The sequence below is a fragment of the Salvelinus alpinus genome, chromosome 23 (genome assembly GCF_045679555.1).
Source record: "Salvelinus alpinus chromosome 23, SLU_Salpinus.1, whole genome shotgun sequence".
NCBI classification, from domain to species: Eukaryota; Metazoa; Chordata; class Actinopteri; order Salmoniformes; family Salmonidae; genus Salvelinus; species Salvelinus alpinus.
In genome coordinates this window covers 7,586,774-7,610,237 of record NC_092108.1, presented here as the reverse complement: position 1 = coordinate 7,610,237, position 23,464 = coordinate 7,586,774, and the positions used below count along the sequence as shown (strand labels likewise).

Genomic DNA, 23,464 nt, shown 5'->3' with positions numbered 1-23,464 from the left:
GGCTGGGGATCAGAAATGTCCCATGCGAGAGATGCAGGTTGAGGTTCCCAGCGTTAGAGTAGTGCAGAAGTTGTCATATGTTGAGGCAGTGAAGAAAGTAGAGGAAGATGGATCAATGGGCAGAGATCCTGAGAGGAGTGGTGTGACTAGTAGATCTGTACCAGTACAGAGGGATAAACCAACAAGTGATATATGTTTCAGAAAGATTGGATTTTTAGCATTCATAACAATGGTTATCAACTGTACTGCAGAGATGGAACGTAAGTCACAGAAAATTGAGGTGGTGGTGGCAGCTGCAGAGGGGTATTTGGATGTGCGAGACTTGACGTCAGAAGAGTTACAGGGTGTGTTATGTGGTGGTGTCCCATCCTTTCAGGCCTGAGGTAGGACTAAATAGATTTAAATAGTGGAGTAGGGTGGTGGGTTTTTAGTGAGTGTAGGGTTAGATGGTAGGGTATTTATTTTTATTTTTCAAGCAATGTATAAGGGTGTTATACTCCAGTGTAGTAGGTGGCTAATGTAACATTTATTGGATGCCAACCGCCGTTAGACCTCCTCGACGAAGAAGAACGTGTAGCAAAGATTTTTTATAACTAATCCAAGATCACTGCTTGTCGTTTCCGATAGAAACAAATGAGTCATAATGGGCAGAACAAGCAAGGAGGTGGGCAGGGTCTAACGCAAGCTATCAAGATCCTCTTGGCACGTTCTAGAAAATATTTGCATGTTTCAGTTAGTCAACGTCTACTCTGTGAAGTGCATGTGTGCACTACCTAAATTCACCTTTGCACTCCTAAACAACGCGATGTTTTAAAACTTTGGCAAAGTCTACATTTCATAAAATATTCTAGTTTTAAATACATAAAACTGTATTGAGATCAAATTATTCATCGATGAGAAAGTGTGCATAATGTCGGTCACAATCCATCTCGTTCAATCTTCTCCCACTGCCAGCCATATTTGCTTGTGATTGGAAACGCCAAGCGGATGCTTCACATTTATACATCCGGTGAAATATCAGTGTCATTATTCTATCTGTGCATGTTGTTTCTTCTCGGATGTGACGTCTGAGGGTTGACTGTCAACATGTAAGATGGCGGCCCACCACAGACAGAATGCCGCTGGGCGAAGGAAAGTACAGGTCAATTGATATTTCTGTAATACAACTCTGTATACATGAAAATGCACACTATTCAAAATAGTGTGACAATGTGCACCACTAATCTTGGAAAGTCGATGCAAATTGCAATCCAAGAATGCGTATCTCGTTACTGTTGACTCATCTCAAGCTAGCTAACGTACCTAGCATGCTAAACACACGATTTGAAGCGATTTGCTCGAACAAAGTAACTTAATGAACCTGAGTTGTGCGACAATTGTATTTAATCATTGTTGCATTTCTTAGGGTATGTGTAAATTGTCATTGAATTGATAATTGCGATTCTAACATGTTAGCTGGCTCCCAAGTGGCGCAGTGGTCTAAGGCACTGCATCTCAGCTAGAGGCGTCACTACAGACAACCTGGTTCGAATCCAGACTGTATCACAACCGGCCGTGATTGGGAGTCCCATAGGGCGGCGCACAATTGGCCCAGCGTCGTCTGAGTTTGGCCGGTGTAGGCCGTGATTGTAAATACAAATTTGTTCTTAACTGACTAACCCTAACCCTAGCTAAATAAAGATTTTAAAAAGCTGTGCCAGCTAGCTAGGATCTTGAAACGTTAGCCTGTAGCTTACAAGCTAGCTAGCTAAAGATGCGGACTAATCCTCGATGAACTAGCTAGATAAGTTGATGTAATGCATAAGTGAATGTCATGGAGCCTCAGCCAACTTATATAGATTTTTCTATTGTGTTGTTGGCTGTACGTTTGTTTATGTGTAACTGTGTTGTTGTTTGTGTCGCACTGCTTTGCTTTATCTTGGCCAGGTCGCAGTTATAAATGAGAAACTTGTTCTCAACTGGCCTACCTGGTTAAATAAAGGTAAAATAAAAACTTTGGGCCAAAGCGTTAGTCACGCATGCGCCAATGCTATAGCAGGGGTCTGTTCAGGATATTATTGACCATCCCCCTCCAACTTTATTTGCAGGTATCTTATGTGATAAGAGACGAGGTGGAGAAGTACAATCGCAATGGGGTGAATGCTCTTCAGCTGGACCCTACACTGAACCGGCTCTTCACGGCCGGAAGAGACTCTATCATCAGGATATGGAGTGTCAACCAGCACAAGGTACTGTATTGTGGCCCAGTCACCCTTTGATAAATACGAATATTAGCATATCCCTATCCTAACCCTTTGTGAGCTGGTTTCCTGTATAATCTCCATTGAATGTGTTTTAAGACCACGATTAGGCTTAATCTGTGTTTGGGAAACCACCCCTGTCACCACTTATGTTAAGTGAATGTTATTTTACCATTGCAGGACCCTTACATCGCTTCCATGGAGCACCATACAGACTGGGTCAATGACATCGTCCTCTGTTGCAATGGAAAGACATGTGAGTATTGTTATGTTCCCCAGCAAGAAACCAAAAATTGTCACTCAAACAGAAGGGGGAACTAACAGACTAACAACCAAAACAGGTGGGGTTCTAAGTAAGTAAGTAGGTAGCCTTGCATGAGCGAGCCAGACTGGCTCATAGGAGCAGGAGCCTATCTCCTGTTTCTGTAGCGTGAAGTAGCTTAATGTACAAGTACACCCCCTGAACAGGACGCTAGTCTTTCGCAGGGCCTTACCCCCTATCTATCTCCTTAAAGCTGAGTGCCAAACAGAGACACATCACATCAAACTTTATTTGTCACATGTACCGAATACAACAAGTGTAGACTTTACCGTGAAATGCTTAGTTACAAGCCCTTAACCAACAGTGCAGTTCAAGAAGAGTTAAGAAAATATTTACCAAGTAGACTAAAGTAAATAACAATAACGAGGCTATATACAGGTGGTACTGAGTCAGTGTGCGGGGGTACAGGTTAGTTGAGGTCATATGTAGGTAGGGGTAAAGTGACTATGCATAGATAATAAACAGAGTAGCAGCAGTGTACAAAAGGGAAGGGGGGTCAATGTAAATTGTCCGGTGGCGATTTTATTAATTGTTCAGCAGTCTAATGGCTTGGGGGTAGAAGCTGTTGAGGAGCCTTTTGGTCCTAGACTTGGTCCCATTTTTACAGTCTTTGGTATGCCTCAGCCAGGGATTGAACACAAGGCCACTGACTTGGTCAGGGTTCTAAAAGACACTCATGTTGTCCACTGAAAGTTGTCTAGCAACAACAACTGGGACCTAAGACACCCATCATGAGCCCACTAGAATTGGCCAAAGAGGCTAAAAAAATAAAAAAAATACCCCAAACTTAAAGACAGGAAGAAAACCAAAAGGTGGAGCAAAATGAAACCAGTTAAGATCAGATAAAATATAGTTAAATTTTTTTTTTTAATCAAATATGGAGCACCAACTAAAGGTGCTAACTCTTCATATCTCTCAAGAGCACCAGGGCATAGGCCAGCCACTCTTAAATATCACCTGTGCCAGCACAGGTGTAACACATACGGACTAACGAGGTGGAACCAATCGGTGCGCCCCACGTGCTAACGTCCAACCTTAAAATATAAATAGGAAAACCCAAAGCCTGTAACAGTATTGAACACCGCATAGCTTGTAGCAACATCCCAAACGACGACAGTCATTCCATCATTATCCGTAGCCTAATGTAGTAGAAACATTCTGATTTTATAATTCACTTTTTAAAATTCTTTCTTTCCAGTGATATCTGCTTCATCAGACACGACAGTGAAAGTGTGGAACGCACAGAAAGGATTCTGCATGTCAACGTTACGAACTCACAAGGTGGTGCTTCTTCTTCTTCTACACTCAATATTTGGGCTTTGTGGTTCAGAAATATGTCCATTTACAGAATATTGTCCTGCTGTGGATATTGTGTGTATATTATCTGTGCGTATTTTTAAACAGTATAATAGAGCTTTCCTATTTGAAAGAAGGAAAAAGTGATTTTTTATTTCCCCCTGGCAGGACTATGTGAAGACCAAAAAGTGATTTTGTATTTCCCCCTGGCAGGACTATGTGAAGGCCACAAAGTGATGTTGATGTTGTATTTCCCCCTGGCAGGACTATGTGAAGGCCACAAAGTGATGTTGATGTTGTATTTCCCCCTGGCAGGACTATGTGAAGGCCACAAAGTGATGTTGATGTTGTATTTCCCCCTGGCAGGACTATGTGAAGGCCACAAAGTGATGTTGATGTTGTATTTTCCCCATGGCAGGACTATGTGAAGACCACAAAGTGATGTTGTATTTCCCCCTGGCAGGACTATGTGAAGACCAAAAAGTGATTTTGTATTTCCCCCTGGCAGGACTATGTGAAGACCAAAAAGTGATTTTGTATTTCCCCCTGGCAGGACTATGTGAAGACCACAAAGTGATGTTGTATTTTCCCCTGCCAGGACTATGTGAAGGCATTGGCATATGCTAAAGACAAGGAGCTGGTGGCGTCAGCAGGGTTAGACAGACAGATCTTCCTGTGGGATGTCAACACACTAACAGCACTGACTGCCTCCAACAACACTGTCACCAGTAAATGTCATTTTATTGATTTCTACAATATTTAGAAGATGAGTCCCATTGAGTTTAAAAACACCTCCACAGGCCGGTTTCGTAGACACAGATGAAGCCTAGTCCAGGACTAAATAGCATTCTCAATGAAGATTCGCCATTGAAAGACGTTTTTGGTCCAGGACTAGACTTAATTTGTGTCTGGAGAACAGGTATTTGTTGAGGCAGAAATCAATCTTTCATACCGCAAAGCCTATTATTTTCCGATGCAGTACGTGCCCTTAAAATAATGTTTTTACAAACACAAACCTGTGCGCTGAACGTTGTGTGTGTGTGTGTGTGTGTGTGACAGCGTCGTCCCTCAGTGGGAACAAAGACTCAATCTACAGCTTGGCTATGAACCAGATGGGGACAGTCATCGTATCTGGCTCCACTGAAAAGGTTAGAGGGCAACATTTTAGTCACCTTTTTTTTTTTTTGCCAGGTTAAAGTTCATGTTTTATTTAAATTAATACAATTTAATTTTATGTCTACAGTTTTGACGGCAGTTGTTGGCTGCCTTTTTTGAAAGGTCACCTTTTATTTACCAAGCACAAGTTCTATTGCATGTTTGTAGACAGTTGTTGTCTTTTCAATCTGTTGACGTTTCATCAGGTCCTGAGAGTATGGGACCCTAGGACGTGTGCTAAGCTGATGAAACTGAAAGGCCACTCCGACAACGTCAAGTCGCTGTTGCTGAACAGGGACGGCACACAGGTAAGGTATATCTCAAAACAGCACAGATAATACATTTTTAGAAAATGGTTATTAAAAATTAAGTGAAACGTAAGAGGTTCTACCAGAACTTGGTCCTAAAATAAGGAGTTTTTTCTTTTTCCGTCTCAACATTTTTTGCTACATTGTATCTGACCCTCTATTACATGGACCCTTTCTGTTTGGTTGTCCATCAGTCTAACTCTCCTCTCTCTGTGGTTCCCAGTGTCTGTCAGGCAGCTCAGATGGAACCATCAGGTTGTGGTCTCTGGGGCAACAGAGGTGTATCGCTACGTATCGGGTCCACGACGAGGGAGTGTGGGCCCTGCAGGTGAACGACGCCTTCACACACATCTACTCTGGAGGCAGAGACAAGAAGATCTTCTGCACCGATCTGAGGAACCCTGATATCAGAGTACTCATCTGTGAGGAGAAGGCCCCTGTACTGAAGGTAAGGGCATGGGACTGGTTGTTGTTAATAATATATGCCATTTAGCAGATGCTTTAATTCATCCAAAGTGATTTACAGTCGTGCGTACATTTCTACGTACGGGTGGTCCCGGGAATCAAACCCAGTATCCTGGTGTTGCAAGCACCACGCTCTACCAGCTGAGCTACAGAGGGTGGGGTGGAGGTTGGTTGTGTGTGTGGTTGTGTATGTTAACCTGGGTCTGACAGGGGCTATCCCTCTCCTCCTCAGATGGAACTGGACAGGACAGCTGACCCTCCTCCTGTTATCTGGGTCTCCACCACCAAGTCATCTGTTAACAAATGGGTAAACAATAAGTATGCCATGTCTTCGGATGCCCTCAGAGATCATTCTAGGGCATTCTATGTGTCAGGGCTAGTGCCCTCAGAGATCATTCTAGGGCTTTCTATGTGTCAGGGCTAGTGCCCTCAGAGATCATTCTAGGGCTTTCTATGTGTCAGGGCTAGTGCCCTCAGATATCATTCTAGGGCTTTCTATGTGTCAGGGCTAGTGCCCTCAGAGATCATTCTAGGGCTTTCTATGTGTCAGGGCTAGTGCCCTCCGAGATCATTCTAGGGCTTTCTATGTGTCAGGGTTAGTGTCAATTCAGTTTTTTTTTAATCTTAAAAAAGAAAAGAAAAAGATTTCTTAATTAATTTCTGTTGCAGTGTTTAAAGGGAATCCACAACTTCCGGGCGTCTGGGGATTATGACATCATCACTCCCATGACCCCACTGTGTACAACGCCTGAACAGGTCATCAAAGGTACGGCTTCGTTAGTGGGTGTGGAGTGATCTACCTAACTGGATGTAGTTTTCACATGAATCTTAGTGCAAGCTGTTTGATGCCCTCACTTAAATAGATCCTCATTGTTTTTAACTATCTCTTACTGAATGCAGTGGTTGTGAGGAGAGGCAGAAGTGACCGTAGTTTCTAACCATGAACTAGGCTTGGGCGATATATCGTTTATAGTGTATACCAGGGTAATTCGAAATACCGACAGTATGATTTTCAATACCCCAAAAAATAAGTGTGTGTATGTGTGTGTAAGTTTACATACACCTTAGCCAAATACATTTAAACTCAGTTTTTCACAATTCCTGACATTTAGTTAGGATCACCACGTTATTTTAAGAATGTGAAATGTCAGAATAATCGTAGAGAGATTTTATTTCAGCTTTTATTTCTTTCATCACATTCCCAGTGGGTCAGAAGTTTACATACACTCAATTAGTATTTGGAGCATTGCCTTTAAATTGTTTAACTTGGGTCAAACGTTTCAGGTAGCCTTCCACAAGCTTCCCACAATAAGTTGGGTGAATTTTGTCCCATTCCTCCTGACAGAGCTGGGGTAACTGAGTCAGGTTTGTAGGCCTCCTTGCTTGCACATGCTTTTTCAGTTCTGGCTACAAATTGCCTATAGGATTGAGGTCATTTTGAAATTGCTCCCAAGGATGAACCAGACTTGTAGACCTCCACAATTTTTTTTCTGAGGTCTTGGCTGATTTCTTTTGATTTTCCCATGATGTCAAGCAAAGAGGCACTGAGTTTGAAGGTAGGCCTTGAAATACATCCACAGGTACACCTCCAATTGACTCAAATTATGTCAATTAGCCTATTAGAAGCTTCTAATGCCATGACATAATTTTCTGGAATTTTCCAAACTGTTTAAAGGCACAGTCAACTTAATGTATGTAAACTTCTGACCCACTGGAATTGTGATACAGTGAAATAATCTGTCTGTAAACAATTGTTGGAAAACACTATAGTTTGTTAACAAGAAATTTGTGGAGTGGTTGAAAAATGAGTTTTATTGACTCCAACCTAAGTGTATGTAAGCTTCCGACTTCAACTGTGTATACACACACACACACACACACTACCGTTCAAAAGTTTGTGGTCAATTAGAAATGTCCTTGTTTTTAAAAGAAAAGCACATTTATTGTCCATTAAAATAACATCAAATTGATCAGAAATACAGTGTAGACATTGTTAATGTTGTAAATTACTATTGTAGCTGGAAACGGCTGATAAAAAAAAAGGAATATCTACAGGCGTACAGAAGCCCATTATCAGCAACCATCACTCCTGTGTTCCAATGGCACGTTGTGTTAGCTAATCCAAGTTTGTAATTTTAAAATTCGAATTGATCAAACCCTTTTACAATTATGTTAGCACAGCTGAAAACTGTTGTTCTGATTTAAAGAATCAATAAAACTGGCCTTCTTTAGACTTGTTGAGTATCTGGAGCATCAGCATTTGTGGGTTCGATTACAGGCTCAAAATGGCCAGAAACAAAAAAACTTTCTTCTGAAACTTGTCAGTCTATTCTTGTTCTAAGAATTGAAGGCTATTCCATGTGAGAAATTGCCAAGAAATAGAAAATCTGGTACAATGCTGTATACTACTTCCTTCACAGAACAGCACAAACTGGCTCTAACCAGAATAGAACGAGTGGGAGGCCCCGGTGCACAACTGAGCAAGAGGACAAGTACATTAAGAGTGTCTAGTTTGAGAAACAGATGCCTCTCAAGTCCTTAACTGGCAGCTTCATTAAATAGTACCCACAAAACACCAGTCTCAACATCAACTGTGAAGAGGCGACTCCGGGATGCCGGCCTTCTAGGCAGAGTTTCAAAGAAAAAGCCATATCTCAGACTGGCCATTAAAAATAAAAGCTTAAGATGGGCAAAAGAACACAGACACTGGACAGAGAAACTCTGCCTAGAAGGCCAGCATCTCGGAGTCGCCTCTTCACTGTTAACGTTGAGACTGGTGTCCAAAAAGTACAATCTTTATAGTTTTGCGGGTATTATTTAATGAAGCTGCCAGTTGAGGACTTGTGAGTTGTCTGTTTCTCAAACTAGACACTCTTAATGTACTTGTCCTCTTGCTCAGTTGTATTACAAAACATTTATTTTTACTGCTCTAATTACGTTGGTAACCAGTTTATAACAGCAATAAGGCGCCTTGGGGATTTGATGTATGGACAATATACCACGGCTAAGGGCTGTGTCCAGGCACTCCGCGTTGCGTCATACATAAAGACAGCCCTTGGCCGCGGTATATTGGCCATATAACACCCCTCTTCGTGGTTTTATTGCTTAAATATATCACACAGTGCAGTGACTCCTTGACACTTTACAAAAATAATTTACGGTAAAGCCTTATTCTAAAATGTATTAAATTATTATTTTTCCTTCATCAATCTAAAGGCGATACCCCATAATGACAAAGCAAAATGTATTATATTTGCCCAAAAAATTGGGCAAATATATTAAAAATAAACAAACACCTTATTTACGTAAGTATTCAGACCCTTTGCTATGAGACTAGAAATTGAGCTCAGGTCCAACCTGTTTCCATTGATCATCCTTGAGATGTTTCTAGAACTTATTTGGAGTCCATCTGTGGTAAATTCAATTGATTGGACATTATTTGGAAAGGCACACACCTGTCTATATAAAGGTCCCACAGTTGACAGTGCATGTCAGAGCAAAAACCAAGCCATGACGTCAAAGGAATTGTCCGTAGGGCTCAGAGACAGGATTGTGTCGAGGCACAGATCCATCTGGGGAAGGATACCAAAACATTTCTGCAGCATTGAGGGCCCCAAGAACACAGTAGCCTCCATCATTCTTAAATGAAAGAAGTTTGGAACCACCAAGACTCTTCCTAGAGCTGGCCGTCCAGCCAAACTGAGCAATCAGGGGAGAATGGCCTTGGTCAGGGAGGTGACCTGAACCCGATGGTCACTCTGACAGACCTCCAGAGTTCCTCTGTGGAGATGGTTGTCCTTCTGGCAGGTTCTCCCATCTCTGCAGCACTACACCAATTAGGCCTTTTATGTTTGAGTGGCCCGATGGAAACCACTCCTCAGTAAAAATCACATGACAGCCCACTTGGAGTTTGCCAAAAGGCACCTAAAGACTCTCAGACCATGAGAAATAAGAATCTCTGGTTTAATGAAACCAAGATTGAACTGTTTGGCCTGAATGCCAAGCATCACGTCAGGTGGTGGTGGCAGCATGCTGTGGGGATATTTTTCAGAGGCAGGGACTGGGAGACTCGTCAGAGTACAGAGATATCCTTGATGAAAACCTGCTCCAGAGCGCTCAGGACCTCAGACTGGGGTGACCGTTCACCTTCCAACAGGACAACGACCCTAAGCACACAGCCAAGACAATACAGGTTTGGCTTCGGGACAAGTCTCTGAATGTCCTTGAGTGGCCCAGCCAGAGCCTGGAATTGAACCCAACTGAACATCTCTGGAGAAACCTGAAAATAGCTGTGCAGTGACGCTCCCCATCCAACCTGACAGAGCTTGAGAGGATCTGTAGAGAATGTGGTGGCATATTTCTGCTTTACCAAATGAGGAGAGTTACAAACTACACACCAGTCAGAGTTGTACTTAAACTACATCTTTAATAATAAGCTTTGCAATAGCATTTGACTTTCAACAATTCACTATTTCTAATGGACCGTGGAGAAGTACCAACAGAAAAGTACAAAGGTCTTTTATAGCCAAGATACACCCCTCTCAACTTACACTGACGAACCACAGATCTTAGGAACAGTTCAGAAAGGTTAAGATTTGTATGAACGATATCTATAAAACATAGCAGACAGTTACTGCTGTGTCAACAGTTCTCATTGTAAAGACCAGTGTCTGGCCCTCTTACTCCAAAAGGGAACCGTCTCTCCCTGATACGGCATAGAACAGAACCATTAGCTCATGTTATCTGGAATGCTCTTTAGGCTTTATCACCCAAAGACATCGTAAATCTCCTCTGTCAGTGCTATCTCATAGAGGCTCATCCTCAGTGGAACACACACACAATACTCTATTCTGTCGAATGTAACAACTATTATAATGTAATACAAGCATTATAACATAAACTTGCAATATTCCACGACAAGAACAATGTGAGAAACACCAAATGCAGGTGTGCCAAGCTTGTAGCGTCATACCCAAGAAAACTCGAGGCTGTAATCACTGCCAAAGGTGCTTCAACAAAGGACTGAGTAAAGGGTCTGAATACTTATGTAAATGTGAATTTTTTTAAATATTTTTTTTATTTTATTTTAAATTTGCAAAAATTTCTACAAGCCTGTTTTTGCTTTGTCAGTGTGTGTAGATTGATGGGGGGGGGGGGCGATTTAATCTGTATTAGAATAAGGCTGTAACCTGTTGAATTCTAAACTTTGAACATTGAGATATTAAAAGACATGATAGATCAGACGCATAGTATATAAAGGAGTGAGATCTGTAGAAAGACAGAGTGGCTGTTGAATGTGCTGGGTGGACGGGAGGAGATCAAAGGATTGCTATAAATCAAATCAAATCAAATTTTATTAGTCACATACACATGGTTAGCAGATGTTAATGCGAGTGTAGCGAAATGCTTGTGCTTCTAGTTCCGACAATGCAGTAATAACAACAAGTAATCTAACCTAACAATTCCACAACTACTACCTTATACACACAAGTGTAAAGGGATAAAGAATATGTACATAAAGATATATGAATGAGTGATGGTACAGAACGGCATAGGCAAGATGCAGTAGATGGTATAGAGTACGGTATATACATATGAGATGAGTACTGTAGGGTATGTAAACATAAAGTGGCATAGTTTAAAGTGGCTAGTGGTACATGTATTACATAAAGATGGCAAGATGCAGTAGATGATATAGAGTACAGTATATACATATGAGATGGGTAATGTAGGGTATGTAAACATTATATTCAGTGGCATTGTTTAAAGTGGCTAGTGGTACATTTTTACATAATTTCCATCAATTCCCATTTTTAAAGTGGCTGGAGTTGAGTCAGTATGTTGGCAGCGGCCGCTAAATGTTAGTGGTGGCTGTTTAACAGTCTGATGGCCTTGAGATAGAAGCTGTTTTTCAGTCTCTCGGTCCCTGCTTTGATGCACCTGTACTGACCTCGCCTTCTGGATGATAGCGGGGTGAACAGGCAGTGGCTTGGGTGGTTGTTGTCCTTGATGATCTTTATGGCCTTCCTGTGACATCGGGTGGTGTAGGTGTCCTGGAGGGCAGGTAGTTTGCCCCCGGTGATGCGTTCTGCAGACCTCACTACCCTCTGGAGAGCCTTACGGTTGTGGGCGGAGCAGTTGCCGTACCAGGCGGTGATATAGCCCGACAGGATGCTCTCGATTGTGCATCTGTAGAAGTTTGTGAGTGCTTTTGGTGACAAGCCGAATTTCTTCAGCCTCCTGAGGTTGAAGAGGCGCTGCTGCGCCTTCTTCACAACGCTGTCTGTGTGGGTGGACCAATTCAGTTTGTCCGTGATGTGTACACCGAGGAACTTAAAACTTTCCACCTTCTCCACTACTGACCCGTCGATGTGGATAGGGGGGTGCTCCCTCTGCTGTTTCCTGAAGTCCACAATCATCTCCTTTGTTTTGTTGACGTTGAGTGTGAGGTTATTTTCCTGACACCACACTCCGAGGGCCCTCACCTCCCTGTAGGCCGTCTCGTCGTTGTTGGTAATCAAGCCTACCACTGTAGTGTCATCTGCAAACTTGATGATTGAGTTGGAGGCGTGCATGGCCACGCAGTCGTGGGTGAACAGGGAGTACAGGAGAGGGCTCAGAACGCACCCTTGTGGGGCCCCAGTGTTGAGGATCAGCGGGGTGGAGATGTTGTTACCTACCCTCACCACCTGGGGGCGGCCCATCAGGAAGTCCAGGACCCAGTTGCACAGGGCGGGGTCGAGACCCAGGGTCTCGAGCTTGATGACGAGTTTGGAGGGTACTATGGTGTTAAATGCTGAGCTGTAGTCGATGAACAGCATTCTCACATAGGTATTCCTCTTGTCCAGATGGGTTAGGGCAGTGTGCAGTGTGGTTGCGATTGCGTCGTCTGTGGACCTATTGGGTCGGTAAGCAAATTGGAGCGGGTCTAGGGTGTCCGGTAGGGTGGAGGTGATATGGTCCTTGACTAGACTATAGGGGAGGCAGATGGACATCTTTGGATTAGGGTGAAGGAGGGGTTGAGGTCAGGTGGTGAGGTCAGATCCCCTGAAGGGAGTAATAAGGGTTTACTATCCTGTTACCCTCTTCCTGTGGAACCATAAGATGTAAGGATTGGAGAGGAGGAGTGTCCAAAGTGGGGATATATATATATACACACACACAGTGGGGAGAACAAGTATTTGATACACTGCCGATTTTGCAGGTTTTCCTACTTACAAAGCATGTAGAGGTCTGTACTTTTTATCATAGGTACACTTCAACCGTGAGAGACGGAATCTGAAACAAAAATCCAGAAAATCACATTGTATGATTTTTAAGTAATTTAATTTGCATTTTATTGCATGACACAAGTATTTGATACATCAGAAAAGCAGAACTTAATATTTGGTACAGAAACCTTTGTTTGCAATTACAGAGATCATACGTTTCCTGTAGTTCTTAACCAGGTTTGCACACACTGCAGCAGGGATTTTGGCCCACTCCTCCATACAGACCTTCTCCAGATCCTTCAGGTTTCGGGGCTGTCGCTGGGCAATACGGACTTTAAGCTCCCTCCAAAGATTTTCTATTGGGTTCAGGTCTGGAGACTGGCTAGGCCACTACAGGACCTTGAGATGCTTCTTACGGAGCCACTCCTTAGTTGCCCTGGCTGTGTGTTTCGGGTCGTTGTCATGCTGGAAGACCCAGCCACGACCCATCTTCAGTGCTCTTACTGAGGGAAGGATGTTGTTGGCCAAGATCTCGCGATACATGGCCCCATCCATCCTCCCCTCAATACGGTGCAGTCGTCCTGTCCCCTTTGCAGAAAAGCATCCCCAAAGAATGATTTTTCCACCTCCATGCTTCACAGTTGGGATGGTGTTCTTGGGGTTGTACTCATCCTTCTTCTTCCTCCAAACACGGCGAGTGGAGTTTAGACCAAAAAGCTCTATTTTTGTCTCATCAGACCACATGACCTTCTCCCATTCCTCCTCTGGATCATCCAGTTGGTCATTGGCAAACTTCAGACGGGCCTGGACATGCGCTGGCTTGAGCAGGGGTACCTTGCGTGCGCTGCAGGATTTTAATCCATGACGGCGTAGTGTGTTACTAATGGTTTTCTTTGAGACTGTAGTCCCAGCTCTCTTCAGGTCATTGACCAGGTCCTGCCGTGTAGTTCTGGGCTGATCCCTCACCTTCCTCATGATCATTGATGCCCCACGAGGTGAGATCTTGCATGGAGCCCCAGACTGAGGGTGATTGACCGTCATCTTGAACTTCTTCCATTTTCTAATAATTGCGCCAACAGTTGTTGCCTTCTCACCAAGCTGCTTGCCTATTGTCCTGTAGCCCATCCCAGCCTTGTGCAGGTCTACAATTTTATCCCTGATGTCCTTACACAGCTCTCTGGTCTTGGCCATTGTGGAGTGTTTGGAGTCTGTTTGAGTGTGTGGACAGGTGTCTTTTATACAGGTAACGAGTTAAAACGGGTTCAGTTAATACAGGTAATGAGTGGAGAACAGGAGGGCTTCTTAAAGAAAAACTAACAGGTCTGTGAGAGCTGGAATTCTTACTGGTTGGTAGGTGATCAAATACTTATGTCATGCAATAAAATGCAAATTAATTACTTAAAAATCATACAATGTGATTTTCTGGATTTTTGGATCTCACAGTTGAAGTGTACCTATGATAAAAATTACAGACCTCTACATGCTTTGTAAGTAGGAAAACCTGCAAAATCGTCAGTGTATCAAATACTTGTTCTCCCCACTGTATGTGTATATATATATATATATATACCTGTGATGGTGAGAAATGTTTTGTTGTCTGAATAGAACTGTAACGACCCTTTGGGAAGAATTAAACTTGGTTAAGCTTCTCTAGTGTCCGTGAGTTATTTACTCTGAGAAATAAAAACCGAACAAACCATGGATAATGTCAAGGGGTCTGAGTGCTTTCCAATGGCACTGTATTTAAAATTTAAAAAACAATAGTGCCCTTCGGTATGGTACAGAAGTGGTATGAAAATCTTAATACCGCCCAAACCTAGTCTTGCGGCTTGTATGGTCTTAGGAGTGGTCAAACGATAACTACTGTACATATTTGCTGTTGTAGGAGGGGCCAGTATAATTCAGTGTCACATTCTGAATGACAAGAGGCACATCGTCACCAAAGACACCAACAACAATGTTGCATCCTGGGACGTGCTGAAAGCCTGTAAGGGAGAGGACCTAGGGAAAGTAGAGTTTGATGAAGAGATTAAGAAGAGGTTCAAGCAAGTCTACGTCCCAAACTGGTTCTCTGTCGACCTCAAGACAGGGGTAGGTTTCTAGGTTTATAACTTAGTAATACTATACTTATTCAGTGTTTGAAAAGGTGAAGCTAGATAAGATCGGTTGATGTTGTTTCTCTCTCTCTGTGTGTTGCTGGATAAGATGCTGACCATCACGCTGGATGAGAGTGACTGCTTCGCTGCCTGGGTGTCTGCTAAGGATGCTGGTTTCTCAAGCTCCGATGGATCGGACCCAAAGTGTACGATTTTTAGGTTTTCATTTTAATATAACTTCTTCATGCTGATTTCTTTGTTTGTTTTTAGCTTTGCAATGTTTGTGTGTGTGTATAGTGAACCTTGGTGGACTGCTACTTCAGGCCCTGCTAGAGTTCTGGCCCAGGACGCACATCAACCCCATGGATGAGGAGGAGAACGAGGTCAACCATGGTAAACGGGCCTTGTTGTTGTTGTCAAAAACAGTGTTCACCTGAGATACGGCTGTAGACGGCTATAGTGTTAGACATCCCATGTCGCAGGGTTAGGCCCAGAAAAAATGTCCATAGACTCACTATTTCATCATGGTATAGGAGCAGTAAAAAAAGATTATAGTAACCTTTGACCTTGTCCAACCCCAGCAGCAGTGAATGGGGAGCAGGAGACGCGGGTACAGAAGGGGAATGGGTACTTCCAGGTACCTCCACACACTCCAGTCATCTTCGGAGAGGCAGGAGGGAGGACTCTGTTCCGGTACATATCTAAATTTTACGAAACCCATAGCTAGCCTGCTAATATTGTTGGACTCGCTAAGTCTAGGGATCTTAGGCCTAGCTACATGGTCTGTAACCTTACTCATTATGTCTAGGGGTCTTAGGCCTAGCTACATGGTGTCGTGTCTGTGACCTATCATTAAATGTGGACTGTTATTTTATCAAATCGATTCTCTGTGTAATTTAATTACGTGATTAAACTAATCATGTGACTAACTAGGAAGTCGGGGCACCATGGAAAAATGTTGTTTATAGAGTGCCAATTTCCTGAATATAACTCTTCAGATATTTTCATCTCTTATCGATTAGTCATTCTCATTAATGTATTATTACCTCATCAGTTCCATTACTGAACGTCACGAACCCTAGCCTAAAATATGAATCAGCGATATACACATTTCCTTAAGTATTTATTTACTAACTAAATAATCACACAGAATTACATAACAAACAAACAGTGGCTATTTGGGTTACTACATGATACAAAGTAAAAGTCCCTAGTGGACAAATCCGATATGACGACTTGGTAGACAAAGGAAAGGGGTGGGGACCGAGAGCAGGAAAGACAAAATGGATTCACTACACAGTTGATAATTATATTAATTGAAATGCTAATCCTTTGCACATGAACGGCCCCGTTCATTCGAGAATAATTGCAATGTATGTCTTTGTCTTCTCTGTTGGAATCGCCGGTCCGTCTGCTGGAGAGTCAGTTCATCAGAGAGTCTCTGGTTAACTTCCCCAGAAGTCACAATATACTTCGTGGTTATAGTTTTCTGGGGGTGTGGCCACTGACTAGTTGAGCTTTTTATGAAAATTCATACTCTCATTTAGAAGGTTAACATCACATTACATCTTTTCACAAATAGTTTCATGTTTAATCACATAGGTTTCACGATATTTAGATGTAAAGCTGACAGCTGGGAAATGTACACTTTAAGAGATACAGTTGTGTGATTCCTGTCCTTCATGAGATCACCAAGTGAAACACACTCGTCATGACTGTCCCTTAAGTGTCCACAGACCACTCCAACATTCTCAACAATAAAAATATTGTTATAATTTTTCAAACTTTTGATGACCAAGGGTCTCTGTGTTCCACAGTTTACATTCCAATCTCGAACACTACAGAGCATAGAGGCAGCGTATTTTATGACCGACCATAAAACAGTTGACTTCCCGCTCTCCCCCTCTACGAGAGAGACCCACTGTAAACTGATCCTTCAGATCGTCACAGGAGAGTCATGACATTCCCCCTCTACGAGAGAGAGCACGCTGTAGAGCAGACCCACTGTAACCTGATCCTTCAGATCATCACAGGAGAGTCATTACATTCCCCCTCTACGAGAGAGAGCACGCTGTAGAGAGGACCCACTGTAACCTGATCCTTCAGATCATCACAGGAGAGTCATGACATTCCCCCTCTACGACAGAGAGAGCACACTGTAGAGAGGACCCACTGTAACCTGATCCTTCAGATCATCACAGGAGAGTCATGACATTCCCCCTCTACGACAGAGAGAGCACACTGTAGAGCAGACCCACTGGAACCTGATCCTTCAGATCGTCACGGCTCATTATGTCTAGGGATCCTAGCCTAGCTACATGGTCCTTAAGCTGAATGAATGTGCGTATTTGTAAGAAATCAGTGTACGAGGACCGCGTTGGATGCAGGTGTGCCCAGGGAGACGACAACCTTACCTTAGGTCCAGGGCCAGCTCTGTCTTGACCCCTTTGGGTCGGTGAGCCCAGGGAGACGACAACCTTACCTTAGGTCCAGGGCTAGCTCTGTCTTGACCCCTTTGGGTCGGTGAGCCCAAGTGGATTATCATGTGGTGACAGAAACAAATATATACAGAAAGGAAAACTACAGACAGTAGTCTAAACTAAAGATTCCAAATGAAAAGCCTCGCGACCACCGAACCGACCGGCAGCCTCGCGACCACCGAACCGACCGGCAGCCTCGCGACCACCAAGCCAGCCGACCGGCAGCCTCGCGACCACCAAGCCAGCCGACCGGCAGCCTCGCGACCACCAAGCCAGCCGACCGGCAGCCTCGCGACCACCAAGCCAGCCGACCGGCAGCCTCGCGACCACCAAGCCAGCCGACCGGCAGCCTCGCGACCACCAAGCCAGCCGACCGGCAGCCTCGCGACCACCAAGCCAGCCGACCGGCAGCCTCGCGACCACCAAGCCAGCCGACCGGCAGCCTCGCGACCACCAAGCCAGCCGACCGGCAGCCTCGCGACCACCAAGCCAGCCGACCGGCAGCCTCGCGACCACCAAGCCAGCCGACCGGCAGCCTCGCGACCACCAAGCCAGCCGACCGGCAGCCTCGCGACCACCAAGCCAGCCGACCGGCAGCCTCGCGACCACCAAGCCAGCCGACCGGCAGCCTCGCGACCACCAAGCCAGCCGACCGGCAGCCTCGCGACCACCAAGCCAGCCGACCGGCAGCCTCGCGACCACCAAGCCAGCCGACCGGCAGCCTCGCGACCACCAAGCCAGCCGACCGGCAGCCTCGCGACCACCAAGCCAGCCGACCGGCAGCCTCGCGACCACCAAGCCAACTAGCAGCCTCACAGCTCTGCTAGCTGGGACACTGACTGACGATCACCTGATGTGCTTATCAACCAGGCTCAGCATTTGGACAAGGTTGCTGCTGCCCCCTGGAGGAAGGATTGAAAAAGTGTAACCTGGGTAGTGTGTTCGTCTCTAACACTACTATTATATAAATACATTTGATTGAGGGATTATAGAGAGAATTTTGGGAGCAAAATAAATTTTGTCGAGGCTTTATCATGCATGGGATCATTAATGAATCTGAGAATCAATCATTACTTGTCTTGCATCACCAGTTAAGACACACAAAAAAGCAGTCCTGTTTGCAACATCGATTTACTTCCCTGTACTGTTCTTCTAGTTCTTCAGCTGTTCTAATGTTGAGTCTCCTGTTTCAGACTGTTGTGTAGGGACTCGGGTGGGGAGACGGAGTCTATGTTACTGAATGAGACAGTCCCACAGTGGGTCATAGACATCACCGTGGACGTAAGTACCTTTTCAGTCTTCCCTTGCTTTTTACTCTTCTTGCCTCAGACTTCACTGAATTGACATTTTGCCCTCTTTTTCTGTGTCCTTCAGAAGAACATGCCGAAATTCAACAAGATCCCGTTCTACCTTCAACCCCACTCTTCTTCTGGAGCCAAGACACTGAAGAAGTAACATTTTGGGTTTCTCCGTTTCAGGTTTCTTCATGAGAAACCACTACCTTCCACACTTCCAAGTCCCTTTATTAATATTCGGCTTTGATGTTCTTACATGAATAAATCCTAAACACACACGATTTGACCTCTGTATATAAATGCACCGTCGACGTTTCCCGTCGTAAATCAAGATCCTACTTCCCTTGACACACATCCTTTTATTCCACTGTGTGTGTGTGTGTGTGTGTGTGTGTGTGTGTGTGTGTGTGTGTGTGTGTGTGTGTAGGGACCGTCTGTCTGCCAGTGACATGCTGCAGGTGAGGAAGGTGATGGAGCACGTCCATGAGAAGATCATTAACCTGGACACGGAGTCCCAGACCACTGCTTCCTCCTTGGCAGCCAATGACAAGCCAGGAGAGACAGAGAAGGACGAGGACATGGCCGAGGAGAAGATTGAACTGATATGTCAAGACCAGGTGGGAAACCTCCCTACTCCTCGTTCTTCTGTAGTTTAGGGAGGAATGAGGAAACATCTTTGCTGTTTTAGTAAAGATTATGGACTTCAGTTGTTGATGGTTGAAGGAGAAATGTGTGTGTGTTATCTGTTGTGATTCCTAAGTATTTTGAAAAAGTCCACTACTTGACAGCTTCACTTTTGATGGTGGTTTGGGCAATGTAGTTGGTTGCTTCGATGTTGATTTGAAGTTATTTTGGTTTAGTTTAACATGTCATATTACAGATTGCCGCAATGCTGATTTTGGTTTAGTTAAATTACAGCGTAATAATGACAGTGATGACTGAAATAGATATCCACCTGATCCACATCCTGGTTGATCTTCTCTGTTCTCCCACAGGTCCTGGACCCAAACATGGACCTGCGAACTGTCAAGCATTTTATCTGGAAGAGCGGAGGAGACTTGACGCTTCACTATAGGCAGAAATCTACGTGAGGCAGACACCTCATTTAAGGGATAAAGAGACAGTTTCTTCACACATCCTACCATCCTCCATCTTCAGCCCCAATGATTGGCTGGCCGTGAGAGGGTAGGCGTATCACCCCACCCACTCTGTTTATCAGGGTCGTTATTCATTAGACACCGTATGGGAGAAACCATGGACTAAATCTGAATTTATCCAATAAGAATCACTTTTTTTTCTTCCCTATCTCCATTTGCCGTTGCGTATTGATAAAATTACAACCCAGAGGTTTGAGGAGACGTTTTCTCTGGCCATTTGAGGGACGTGGGTGACTTCGTATCATAGGAAACTCAACCGGACAGACCGGTGAAGCCCGGAGACTAGTGAGAGATTCACGATGAATGGCGCTTCTTTCTGCAGACTGTGCTATAATGCATAGTGGAATGATCAATGAATGAAATATTTTATCTAGCTCTATGTAGGTTATTTAAAATGAAAAAGAATGTTGTTTGTCCTTTTTCCTTTGTGATGTCATAGTAAAATGGAATAGTTCTGGTAGTAGGTCATTCATGTATATATGTGCTGTTTTGTTCTTGTACATTCCAGAAACAGCCTTTTGCTCCTTCCTTCACCGATACTATGTCCCAGTTCTCACGTATGTTTTTACAATGCAGGAAACTTCTTGCAGCCATTGCTTTTCCCCCAATCCTATGCTTTTAGATCCATGATAGGGGACTATGCAAGTGTATACTTCTGGGGGAAAGAGAGGCTACATCCCGATTCTCCACTCTCTAGGACCTGAAGTTCCTCCTTACCGTGTGACTTGACCAGGAGCAACTCCTGGCCCTAACTCCACCTACCTGGACAACTATTTAAGTCAATCAATGTTCGTCCCTGACTATATTGTTGTTCATGGCTTAATTCTGTCAACCCGAATTAGGACTGACTGACTTCAGAGATTGAATATTTTTGTTGTTGTAAATAACATGCTTTATGTGAATTCATGTTCTTTTTATTTTTCAGGATGCTATGTTTAAAACATTTTTGTACAGTTTAACAAGTCAGAGAAATTAACTTTGATCAAAGGTTTTTGATTCAATGTTTTTTTTTTTTTTTCAGAATCCTGAGAAAAGCACACGATATCAAAAAGGACAGATTTCCTAGCCTGGTCCTGGTTCTGTTTGTGCTGTCTAGCCAACTTATAACTGTCATTGTCGACAATGATCTGGGACCAGGCTACAGATTTTCAAGTATGTTTGTAGTTGTCTAAGCAATCAGGATACAAACAAGGTATTTCTTAAATCACACATTGTAACATTGGGCATCTGGTGGACAAAGTTTACACATTTTTAAAGTGAAATCTCCACCCAGACTTGTTTTATGATCATGAACCAATATTCACATCTTCCAAGAGGGCTATTGTATGTTTCATATAGCTAGGCAGTAATTGGTTCTAGGATGTTAGTTAAAAAAAATATAAATTCTCATACTACAGTGTTTATACATATAACTTAACTGCGTAACCAAATTGAAAATGTAATATGTAAAACCATAGATTGGATGGGATGCACACTTACTTGGGACGAGTGAAATAACTAGTTTGAGTAAATTGTCTTTATTTTTAGTTTGTTATTGACTTGTTCCCCCCCCCCCCCCCCCACAAGAAAGGTGTGTATCAGTAATGCGTTACTATGGTGATGAGTTAAGAGGAAGCGCCAGTAACTGTACACCATAGAAATAGAATGACTTTCTATGGTGTAGACAGCAAGATGCCGTATCCTACAGTATTTATATCCCCTGTTGGTTGTAACTACTGGTGGATGATGTATATTTTTGGGCTTTCAACAGCATATTAAATTTGAATGTTTTTAATAGACTGAAAGTATTGTATTTGTTAACTGTCTCTCACATTTCACCATTCTCCCGCTTATAATGTATTAATATCATGCAATAACATCAATCAAATGTATTTATAGAGCCCTTTGTACGTCAGCTGATATCTCAAAGTGCTGGTCAGAAAGTCAGACTAAAACCCTAAACAGCAGGCGTAGAAGCACAGTGGCTAGGAAAAACTCCCTGGAAAGGCAGGAACCTAGGAAGAAACCAGGCTATGAGGGGTGGCCAGTCCTCTTCTGGCTGTGCCGGTTATAACAGTACATGGCCAAGATGTTCAAATGTTCATAGATGACCAGCAGGGTCAAACAATAATAATCAGTGGTTGTCCAGGGTAGCACCTCAGGAGTCAATGTCAGTTGGCTTTTCATAGACAATCATTCAGATATGTAGAGACAATGTATTAATATCATGCTACAACTGCTTATAACGTATTAATATCATGCTACAACTGCTTATAACGTATTAATATCATGCTTTAACATATGCTATATCTTAACGTATTAATGTCATGTTATGACATCTTAAAACGAACGTATTTATCATGCTACAACTGATTAACGTATTAATATATTAATGCAAATAGTCCGGGTGGCCATTTGATTAATTGTTCAGCAGTCTTATGGCTTTGGGGGAAGAAGCTGTTAAGGAGCCTTTTGGTCCTAGACTTGGCGCTCCGGTACCGGTTGCCGTGCAGTAGCAGAGAGAACGGTCTATGACTTGGGTGACTGGAGTCTGACAATATTTTGGGCCCTTCCTCTGACACCGCCTGGTATAGAGGTCCTGGATGTCAGGAAGCTTGGTGGGCTGTACGCACTACTCTCTGTAGTGCCTTACGGTCAGATGCCGAGCAGTTGCCACACCAGGCGGTGATGCAACCAGTCAGGATGCTCTCGATGGTGCAGCGGTAATACTTTGAGGATCTGGAGACCCCATGTCAAATCTTTTGTCTTCTCAGGGGGTAAAGGTGTTGTGCCCTCCTCACAACTGTTTTGGTGTGTTTGGACAATGATAGTTTGGTGATGTCACCAAGGAACTTGAAACGCTCGACCTGCTCCAATTCAGCCCCGTTGATGTTAATGGGGGCCTGTTCGGCACTCCTTTTCCTGTAGTCCACGATCATCTCCTTTGTCTTGCTCACACTGAGCGAGATGTTGTTGTCCTGGCACCAGGTCTCTGACCTCCTCCCTTTAGGCGGTCTCATCGTTGTCGCTGATCAGGCCTACCACTGTTGTGTCGTGGGTGAACAAGGAGTACAGGAGGGGACTAAGCACGCACCCCTTGAGGGGCCCCAGTGTTGAGGATCAGCGTGGCAGATGTGTTGTTGCCTACCCTTACCACCTGGGGGCGGCTCGTCAGGAAGTCCAGGATCCATTAGCCTAGTGAGGGAGGTGTTTAGTCCCAGGGTCCTTAGCCTAGTGATGAGATCTGTGGGCACTATGGTGTTGAACGCTGAGCTGTAGTCAATGAACAGCATTCTCACATAGGTGTTCCTTTTGGCCAGGTGGTAAAGGGTAGTGTGGAGTGTGTCATCTGTTGGGGCGGTATGTGAATTGGAGTGCGTCTAGGGTTTCCCGGCATGATGGTGTTGATGTGAGCCATGACCAGCCTTTCATTTAGGCAGGTTGCATTCTTGGGCATATG

The 23,464-nt window shown here is 43.9% G+C and overlaps 1 protein-coding gene across 4 annotated transcripts; it reads left to right on the top strand.

Annotated features, from left to right (window-relative positions):
• Window positions 1–1,040: 1,040 nt before the first annotated feature.
• On the top strand, window positions 1,041–21,803 carry LOC139550143 (WD repeat-containing protein 48-like). 4 transcript variants are annotated; one of them, XR_011669984.1, is made up of 19 exons: window positions 1,041–1,141; window positions 2,088–2,228; window positions 2,421–2,496; window positions 3,761–3,843; window positions 4,457–4,586; window positions 4,918–5,006; window positions 5,220–5,321; window positions 5,545–5,769; window positions 6,019–6,093; window positions 6,456–6,552; window positions 14,883–15,088; window positions 15,203–15,299; window positions 15,391–15,486; window positions 15,675–15,786; window positions 18,767–18,854; window positions 18,948–19,024; window positions 19,296–19,485; window positions 19,864–20,813; window positions 21,047–21,803. XR_011669984.1 is itself a non-coding variant. In XM_071360797.1 (18 exons), the coding sequence occupies exons 1-18, from the start codon at window positions 1,094–1,096 to the stop codon at window positions 19,957–19,959; spliced, it is 2,025 nt and encodes a 674-aa protein (XP_071216898.1). In that variant the 5' UTR covers window positions 1,041–1,093; the 3' UTR covers window positions 19,960–21,803. The 4 variants fall into 4 exon arrangements, 3 of the variants coding, with proteins under 3 accessions (XP_071216898.1, XP_071216897.1, XP_071216899.1); XM_071360797.1 differs by having other exon boundaries at window positions 15,678–15,786; window positions 19,864–21,803; XM_071360796.1 differs by having other exon boundaries at window positions 19,864–21,803.
• Window positions 21,804–23,464: the final 1,661 nt, after the last annotated feature.

Coding starts and splice junctions, on each gene's coding strand:
- LOC139550143 (XM_071360796.1), top strand. CDS start 1,094: ATGGCGGCCCACCACAGACAGAATGCCGCTGGGCGAAGGAAAGTACAG. Junction 4,587..4,917: donor CTCCAACAACACTGTCACCA/GTAAATGTCATT, acceptor TGTGTGTGACAG/CGTCGTCCCTCAGTGGGAAC. Junction 19,025..19,295: donor GGAGCCAAGACACTGAAGAA/GTAACATTTTGG, acceptor GTGTGTGTGTAG/GGACCGTCTGTCTGCCAGTG.